The sequence below is a fragment of the Protopterus annectens genome, chromosome 7.part0 (assembly GCF_019279795.1).
Source record: "Protopterus annectens isolate FY-2018-M chromosome 7.part0, PAN1.0, whole genome shotgun sequence".
NCBI lineage: Eukaryota > Metazoa > Chordata > Ceratodontiformes > Protopteridae > Protopterus > Protopterus annectens.
Window position 1 is genome coordinate 380,990,559 of NC_056739.1, and position 10,442 is coordinate 381,001,000.

Below are 10,442 nucleotides of genomic sequence, written 5' to 3' on the forward strand. Positions count from 1 at the left end.
AAGGGTCAATTGTATAACTGCTGCTCAGTGTGTCTTGAACCTTTATGTAATGTTATGTATATTTAACTTTGAAAATAATGTTATGTTTTGTGAAGTGTTTTATAGTAAGTTAGTACTATATGTGCTAAATGCTGGTATTGCTTATGACTGTAATCTGCTTGAAACTAGCATTTACTAAATGTTCAATGTGAATTATTATCTTGGAGCTTTTCTCCCTGGTCCTCCGCTGAAAATGGACATGTATCCAGTCGGACTATCCCGGTCAACAAATGTAAAATAAAATAAATAAATAAATAAAAAAACACCCCCAGCCTTCCTTTAAAAATCAAGTGATAACAAGGATCCAAGCTAACCTAAAATATCATGCCAATCAACATTCCTAAAAATCTGTCTCTTTAGTTATTGCATACTTTCAACATTTTAAAATAAAAAAAAAAATCTTAACAATATTATGCTCTCACCCTATTAATTTGCCTAAATCTTTTAACTAAAATTGTGTTCAGTTCTTCTTCAGGTCTGTGTAAACTAGAAATTCCTAGTTTTACTGTCTAAATCAAATTGTCAGTCAAAAGTAAGAAACAGTTCAAACTACTGAAAAAATCTCTAACTCATTTGTATTACCAAAAACTAGATTTAATTCTAGGAAAAACAAACTTATAAATTATAAAAATATGAAATGTAACGATAAACTGACACAAAACCTCTGTGTTTTAAGTCGTATTTAAGTCTTAAGTGTTATATGCTTTAGGTAGTTAGACAATGCAAGCTTTGTACAATAACAACTTACGTGACAGTCTGTGCAGGGGGAACAGAAAAAATGTGCACCATATGTTCCTATTTAAAATCTATGAGATTAAAATATAAAAACACATGATGTGCATAAACAAGGGGTATAGAAGTATAGTTTTCTGTGTGTATTAATATATAAAAGTGTATATTATATGTGCAGCAGAAGTTAATATTCATTATCACAGAACATTTGTGCATGCGCAAAGGGGCGATATTTTACAATAAAAGCCTTGTGGGGGAGTTGCAGATATGGAAGTTGGGCTTTACTGGTCATCTGCAGCTGGATTATTCCAGGAGTCATGGCTACAACAGTGAATACACTGCAGTATCTGCATTTATGGCAGGTTCCTCACACAACTGCACTTCTGGGAATTACTGTCACCTTTACTTAAAATCTTCTACTGCTAGGTTATCTGTATTTATCTTTTATCATGCCTAGTTTTATGCAAAAGTTTCACTTAGTGTCACTGATCTTTTTGAAGAGAGATCTTGTCTTTTCTATTCTTTTGTCTTCTAGCTCTTTGTACTACTCTTCTAAGTGTTTTCTCATCTTTTGAGTGTCTCTGGAACTCTGCATTCAGTTTTATTTTTCCTGTCTCCATTTCGGTTGACTTTCTTCTAAGGTGTCTCTAATGGTTATGTGTCAAGTCAGTTCATGTAATACATTCATAGCTCAGGACACTGAATGGAATTACATTGATAAACATTTGACTACTAAACGTGCTACACTGCTGTACTGATTATCAAAACTAAACACACAACAGACATAAATTTGTAAAACTAGGGAGATCAGGATATCCGTGAACCTTTCTTTAGATATTGGGGTTCATTGTAGCAGTCATTCATATGGTATGTCCTGTTTTTAAGCTACATTTAAGGAGTCTGCAGTGGATCCTGAAAATTCAGTATGGCCAAAAATTGTTGAATCCTGGAATGATCACACTGTTATTCAACAGTGGACATGACTGAATTCTTCTTGCAGCTTGTAGTTTTTATGTAGGAGATCCTGGCAGGCCATATCACAATGGGTGTGCCACTTCCAAGTAGTTGGGAGTATGATTCTTCTCCACACTAAGTGTTGACACTTAAAGATGGAAGTGATTTAAGATTGAAAGGTGGGAGTAATTGACATACACAGCACACCATCGAGAGCTGCTCTGTAACCATTAAAAGAAAGATGCAGTGAGGGCTATGAAAACCAGCTACTTCTACTGCAGATGTAGATGCACATCAGATCATTGTCATTTCCCAAGTTTCTTCATACTTGTAGCACAAGCCACTAACTATATTATTTATGGCTACTGTCAGTAACAAGCATATCTTGATGGAAAAAACTAACTGTGCTGTTATCCAGCTGAATCATTTGAATCAGTAATCATCACCTCTAACAGATCTCCCACCTTTCTTATGGTTTTATTATAAACAAGCTGCTGGTAATAAAAGGTAAACTTTGTTTGCTGACATACACCTGGAATACATTTCAGTAGTGATCACGTACAACAGTTCTCCCACCTTTGTTATGGTTCTTGCTGGTAAAGAACAGCTGCTGATGCAAGAAGCAAACATTTAGTTTACTGATGTGCACTGGAATTTGTGATGATCGTATACAACAGCTCTTTTGCCTTTCACTACGTTACCATAGGTACTCGGGCAGCCTGTCTTCACACTCTTAAACAACATATTTTACTCCTGTTTATCTACAGCTGCTACTGGTACAGTTTGCTATACATTCTTCTGACCATTTCACACAGTGTGTGGATTAGCTGATAACCAGAAGCTATCTCACAGTCACTGAAAATTTTACTAATATATTAAGCCAGAGTGCATTAGTCTTGTGCTAGAAGTGCTTGTAATATTCCTGCGGTTTTTACTGGTCATCATCCAATCCTGCCCGTACTAGAAATAAGAATACTGAAAGTCCCCACCATATCTCCAGTTTCCTTTTCATGTTCATTGTAGTTGTGTAAAGTTTTCAAGACAGCCGCATGTTAAGTTTTTTCTGAGGAGTACTGCTGTGTTTGGTGCTAGGAGGGTTGTTGGACCTCAACAAACAGTCTGTCAAGGTGGATTGTATGTCACAAGATTGACTGTCTTGTTCTGATGAAAAAAATCTCTCCATGTTATAGATGAGAAATAAATCAGTTCATTTCCTCTGTTTCCTTAATTTGTGTAAATGTCCTGCAGCTTGTTCAGCATCTAATTTTCTAGGGCATTGTTACATATACAAGTACATTTTCCGAATCTCACACTTCATTACCTGTCCATATAATTGGCCTCCTGAATTATGAAAAAGATTCGGTCTTCTCAAACACAGCATTGTTTTCTCCTCTTAGAGATTCCTCTAACCCTTGTAACTTTTTACTAGTAGCATATACGACAAAAACTCTGGCTTCTCCTCAAGTCCATTATTTCATTAGTTTGGTGTTCGCAACCTCCTAGCTTGGTTGTAATCCATGTAGACTTTTGATCAACTTAGATAATCATGTTATCTTTGTTTCACTCTTTTGAAAGCATATTCAGCACTGTTTAACTTAACATTTTGTAGAACAAAAATTCAATTCTAATTGTCCCTTATATCTGCTATTACTGAACTCTCTTTTCTCCACCAGTCTCATTGTACACATTTACTCTTCCTCAGGAGTAGCCTTGTAGTTTGTCTTTCATTGAATATTGATACAGGTCTCAAAAACAAATAGTGAATTCTGTCCGTAACGTCCAGATACGTTTACCACTAGCTTGCCAGTAGGACATAATTCATTGTCTCTTAAGGCAGAACCAGATTTCTTAATGGAATGTGATGCTGACTCAGGTTTTCCAGTATGCACTCCTGGGTACATTTCTTTCATTGTTTCAGAGGCACCATGAAAATGATCTTAAAATAAATATAGGTGGAAGGAAAACATTGTAGATTGTAGGTGCGTTGTATAGCTGCTTTCCACTTCCTTTTATCCACCCGTTGTCATGCTCTTCTGAACCCTTCAGCAGATCTTCAATTTTTCTAGCGGTGTATTTCAGAATTTCACCACTTTTTCATGAAACTGTACTTTTTTATGTCCATTCTCTCTTGTTTTTTAAGTAAATGTGTATAATAAGTCATTCCTGTATATTTTTCAGTGAACTGCAGAGCATAATTTTTTATTGCAGACTTTTCATCTGCACTAAATACTTGATGTATGAAAATAAAATAGCTGAAGTCACACATTCACACACTTCTGGTTGTTCCTTCTAACTAATGTTTTTTTTTTCTTTTTCTTCTTCTCTTTTTTTTTAGCTAATGAAAGAATTTCCTCTTCTTAACATGTTGAATATACATGAAAATTTAATAGAGGCATTACTGGAATTACAAGCCTATGCAGATGTCCAAGCACTATTGGCCAAGTATGATGGTGTGTTACGCTTTATATAAAGGCTTTGTACACAGTGTAGTGTGATGATCGGTGGATCTGGCTGGAAACCTGGCTTAAATCTGAGGCTTGCAGTCTGTTCTTGTATACTGTGTTAACTGAAGATTTCATTGAAAATGATCTTGTAATGTAACTGAGTCAAGCTTCATATTTAACGTGTTTTATCTGGCTGAAAACTTGGTGTCTTGATGTCTGAATCATGTGGGCTGTGCTTGTGTATTGCATTTTGTGTTGGCTTAACAAGTCATTGAATTTTCATGTGCTCCCCTGATGTGTATTTAAGTCTCACCCTTAGTGTGTTACTAGTTTAACTGTTTACCCTTTCTGTAAGTCACTAGTTGTATTGTTAAGGATAAACAAATAATTTAAAACATAGTAACATCTGCGGTAACACCCATAGTTTGACATGTCACAGTTTTCCTGTGGGTCATGTGACCTGTAGCTTGGGATCCTCCCTTCCACATTTCCCTGAGATACGCCCAAAATTTTATGTTTTAATTGTGGCACTTTTAAAATTATCCTCACTTTTTATTATGTTTCTGGAATTAAACTCTGAAAGAGGTTAAATGTAGAATCTGTGATGATATGCAAGCTGACTGACTCATAAACACTCCTAAAAGATGTGATCACATAGTAAATATCTTGTTTAAAGTCTGAGCATTTGATCCACTGTCATAGAAAAGTCATTAGAACTAATCATCTTTTTTTTACATCAGGTATCTAGATGCATTTTTTTATGAAGTGGTATGAAAGTACTGCTACTGTGTGTGTGTGTCTGTGTATACAAGTACAGCTCTTTTGTAAAAGATGCACTGAAATAAAAATCATTTCCAGATGTATACTGGAAGCCTCAGAACTTAAATGATTTCTTACTGTGAAAAAGGTTAGAAATAATGTGCACCTTTTTATGGATTAGCTGTTTAAATGTCATACTGTATATAAGTTGTACAAGTCAAATTAAAACAAAGTTTTCTAAACTTTGTCTCATTCTGTAAGCTATAGAGTCAAACAAACTATTTAAAGTGGGTATTGTCTGGCCTAAAAGTTAAAATGCTTGCCCTTTATTCTCCTATTAGACATCAGCTTGCCAAAGTCTGCAACAATATGTTATACAGCTGCATTGTTGAAAGCGAGAGCTGTTTCAGATAAGTAAGTCCCATAATTCTTTGCTGAATTTGTTATTTATATTTGCTTTTAATTTTTTAAGTCCGTCGTTAGTTGTGAATAATGTTAGATGTTCTTGAGGTTACATAATACTGTCACTTGGTGATAGACTACACAGTAGGCACTCATCTGCCTAATTTCATTTAAAAGGAGAAGTACCTCACAGTTCTAAACTGCAGAATTACAGCTGAACACTTCTAAGATACATTTTCCGAAACACCCAAAAATGTAATTGTTTTTAACTTGGATCTTGTGAAGGCTGCAGTGCATTGAAAAGAATGGGGCATATAAAGAGCATGTAATTGTTATAGTGGCCATGTACTGATATGTACGAGATTGATTAACTTTTTCTCTACTTCCAGGTGTTGCAGGTTTGTATCTGTATGCAGTTAGTAGAACAAAGTAAACATTATCCTGTAATTTCCCTTTACTTAGCTGAAACATGCCCAGTGTGACCCTGCTCAAGCGTTATAACATTTTAGCTGTGACTCTCCCTCAGCACCTTACCTATTTGTGCTGTCCCTAGCCCCACCTCTACACCTCACCTCAACCCTACACGTTACGTTACTAAAAAACATTTTCCTGACAGCACCAATGCACAATACAAAAGGACACAGAACATGTACAACAGGCACAACACTAAATCGGTATCCCTATTCTAACAGTAATTTGTAAATGATTACCTTTTCAGTCAGGCATAATTTTCCAGCACATTATTACTTACTATGTCATATAAAACTTGAATTCAGCCATATGTGATAGACCCAAATGAGCATTCGCTCATTGTGTAGTCCCTGTTTTTTTTAGCACCCTCACAAACTTGTCAGCCAGTTGAATGACAGTCAGCAGTGCAACCCTTAAAATGGTAGATAATGCTGTCTGTATACAAACTGTCATATCTCAGGCCCCCTTTCATATTTCATTGCAAAATTTTTCAGGCAAGAACTGCAGTGTATTCTAGTATAAAAGGAATGTAACGTTGCAGTTCTGCTCATTGGGGTATTATTGCAGTAGAAAACTGAATTTAACCACACCATTCTCATTAATGCTGTCTGACATGTCTGTGGCAAATTGAAAAAAAAAATTTTTTTTCTGGTAAAATATATAGGACTTGCATTTTTAATATGACAGTAACTTATTGGAGTATTCAAGGTCATTGTTGTAATCAGCATATTGAGTAGAAGTTCAGACCAAATGTACAATGGAAAAAATGTAATGCAAAATATTAGACAAGGACAGTATCTGCTCATGTCTGATTCATTGGGTGAACCAGCTATACATAGAATGCTGAATCACCGTCGCCATTTCATGCTTCATTGTGGAACATTGAGGCAGTTGTCAAATGGTATTCATTACAAAAAAAAAAAACAGTTTGTTCTACCCTTAAAAGCTTCATAGTGCACTACTGACATGAATTTGACCATATCATTTTAGTTGCTTCAGTATGTGACAGTTTATGAAATTAATTTTTTTCTATTAAATGTATAGGATGTTTCCTTATGATGTAATAACAACTCTGGAAAGAAGTACTCTATTACATTATTGTACTCTGCATGCGAGGTGGGAGTTCAGCGTAACATTCACAATGGAAACAATACGTCTTGAAAAGTATCCAACTGTAGTAGTGAGCACACCTAAAACAGTGGGTGTGATGCAAAGATATATATATTTATATTTATTGACATTTGATGGCTGGGTTAGTCCAGCTGGGTCAGTAGCCCATTTTCAGTGGAGACCTGAGGAGAAAAGCTCCAGTTACAAAAACAGTTTACAATATAATAAAATTTCACACTCCAAGATATTACAATTATAAATACAGCAGGTAAACAAATAAGTAGTGAGGAAAAAACAGGTAATAACATGCAAGTAGCACTATAGAGAAATATCAGAATCAACAGCAAAAAATTAAGCTGTCAGTATTTAGAGATTGCATTTACCAGAATAAGTACCAGTTAGGTTAAAAAGTGAAAAAAGGTTGAGACTAGTGTGAATACACTTATGATGGGAATGTGGAGGAGTTAAGTAGGGTACTGACATGGGCATGTCTTGGTGTTAAGTAGGTAAAGTTTGAGCTCTTTCCTGAACTGTAATGGTTAGGTAATGGAGCATATGTGTATAGGAAGTTTACACACGTGTGTGTGCGTGTGTATGGGTGTGTATGTATGTGTGTGTGTATATATACATATATATATATATATATATATATATATATATATATATATATACACACACACACACACACACACACACACACACACACACACACACATGGATCGAGGACATTTCGCCGAATGCACATTTCACAGAAACGCACATCACCGAACACAAATCACCGGAAGCACAATTCACCGAAAGTGAAAGAGCCCCCCACATATTTAAAGTATATAACATTTGTCTAAGAGTAATATATTGCAATTGCAAGTATGCATGTATATAGTTTAAAACATTTAAAATATGTGGGGGGCATAGCCCCCCACACCTCCCCTACTATATATACCAGCTCCAGGATCGCACTACAGTGGGGTCAAGGCCATATACCATTTTTGGTGAATTGTGTTTAAAAAAGTGCACACTGATTTAACTTTCGGTGAATTGTGCTTTCGGTGAAATGTCCTAGATCCATATATATATATATATATATATATATATATATATATATATATAAACCATTTCCCCCTTTAAAGTTTCACTATGAAGCGTTCAAGCATTAATCAGTAAGAGGAGCACAGCTATAAAAATTACTTAAGGTTGCTATTGTACCAGTAGGAATTTCAGTGCAGTAGTATGTTGAAATTGACTATTCCAGTTTGGCTTGCCCATTCAGGGGCATGTTATCTGTGGCACTGGGCATATGAAAAAAAAAAGATGTGGTAAAATGTACATGAAAGTATATGGCTGGCGTGGGTCAGGGCGCGTAGACTGATGTCAGGGGGCCAGGGTACTAATCGCATGACGGCGCCATCATATAAAGTTGGCTAAGTACCCGTTGGGGAACATTTTGTTTTCTACCATACTTTGTGTATACCTTGTTTAGGGCCTGAGCACGACGCTGTTTGGTTGCCGCCTTTGTGTAGATTTAACAAATGCCGCCGGATGCTCCGGCGCCGCTTCGCCCAAAAAAAAGCAGAAAAAAACAGCGTCTCAGGCAGAGACTTTACTGTTACAGGATGTGCCCTCTCAGGTAGGCCAGGCTGATCTGTTTCCAAAACTTCTTTGAGAGGGCCAAGTTTAGCTTCAGTAACATATGCTTAAAATGGCAGAAGATTTAATTACTATGATTAGAGGCTCTCCTCCTTATTCTGATTCTGATGTGGATGATTCTGGTGGAAGATGTTTTTGCAGAGGCTTCCCTGAACCCTGATTCTTTGCCTCCTGCCCCTGTTAAACCTGATAGGTACTAGGGTGCCTGTGTTAAGGCCTCTGTTGTTAAAAAATCCTGTTCCCACTGATAAAGAGGCAAGGGCTTTGGATAGTGGGGGAAAGAAAGTATACTTCTTCTACTTTAGCCATGAGGATGCTTTGGCGGAAGGTATAGAGTGTAAAGTTGCTGGATTTAGAAATGGAGGACAAAGCTAAGTCTATAAACTGTGTTAAGATTTTTTGATCTCAAGGATGCTTACCTTCATGTGCCTATAAGACTCTCAAGACATGTGCTTTCTGGGTGAGACTGAATACAGCAGCCCAGATGGCCTTTTAACCCCGGACAAGCAACAGAATCCAGACTACAGCAACTACATATCAACAAGAAAGAGAGGTTAGCAGGCCAGTTTGCATTAATGGCTCTCAAGGAGTTACTTCTTCCTGGGCAGGTGTTGATTCTACACAACACAACAACTGTCATGTGGTACATCAACAAACGAAATTGACAGTGTCATGGGGAACTCAGACATAGATCTGTTACCCTTCTCCACTGAACCACCAGCTGCCAAAGTTTTGCACAAAGGGTTTCATCATACAGCTTTGAAGTGGATGCTTTCTTCTTCAGTTGGAAAAATTCATGTGTGTATGTTTCCACCTCTGCCTCTTCTCCCAAAGGTGCTCCTAAAGGTCAGACAAAGACAAGCCAAGGATGATTTTAATGGCTCCAGATTGGCCTCGGCAACACTGGTACCCACCTAAGAGAGTCTGGTAAGGAAGCTCCATGGCCTTTTACCTTTGATCCCACCTGTTATCCTGCTCAATGTCAAGCTTCACTCTCACCTTCATCTAACAGCATGGCATATTCTGTTTTGAAACACAGCAGAGATTTTTATTTTGAGTGCAGCAAAAGATTTGGAGAGATTTCTGCCTAATTTGACCATTGTTTTCGCATCTTTTTGTTCAGCAGTTTTTTAGAGGGGCAAAGAATATAGACCCCCCCAGCTCCTCCTCCTACTGCTTGGGATCTCAATTTTGTGTTGGAAAACTTACTCTACAACCTTTTGAGCCCTGGGCTACTGCTGAATGAAATACTTGTCATGGAAGACTGCTTTTTGTTGGCTATTACTTCTGCAAGAAGGGTTTCTGAGTTGCAGGCCCTTATGGCAGTAGAGCCCTTTTGATTTTCCATAAGGATAGGGTATCATTACGCACTAATCCTTCCTTTATGCCTAAGGTGGTTTAACCAAACTATTCATTTGCCTACTTTCTATGCAGATCCCCAAAATAAGGGAGAAAAGATTTTGCACACTTTGGATGTACATAGGCAGTTACGTTATTATTTAAGCAGGACTAAGGATTTCAGGCAGTCTCAGCAGTTGTTTGTTTCTTTTGCTTTGAGTTCTCAGGGCAAGCCTGTGTCTAAGCAAACTATTTCTAAGTGGATTGGGTTTTGCATTTCATTTTGTTATTCCCATCATGGCAAGGAGATTCCAGCTGGGATTAGGCCTCATTCCACTAGGGCTACTGCCACTTCTACAGCATTTCTAAGGGAGGTGGCAACTACGGATATTTTGGAGGCAGCTACTTGGAGTTCAGCTCTAAATCTAGGGCTGGTTTTGCCACAGCTATTTTGCAAGGCATGTTGACAGCTCCTGCTTCCTTATGATTAGCCAGCCTCTCTGCTTTGGGATTCTACCCAATGGTTAGGACTGCAGCAATGTGGAA

The 10,442-nt window shown here is 37.3% G+C and overlaps 1 protein-coding gene across 1 annotated transcript in view; it reads left to right on the plus strand.

Annotated features, from left to right (window-relative positions):
• The window catches only part of LOC122805960 (suppressor of tumorigenicity 7 protein homolog), an 861,860-nt gene that overhangs the window by 74,640 nt on the left and 776,778 nt on the right, over positions 1-10,442 (plus strand). The window contains exons 2-3 of the mRNA XM_044076200.1: positions 4,061-4,175; positions 5,270-5,342. Of these exons, the coding sequence (XP_043932135.1) occupies positions 4,061-4,175; positions 5,270-5,342 (188 nt within the window). The remainder of the gene's footprint in view (positions 1-4,060; positions 4,176-5,269; positions 5,343-10,442) is intronic.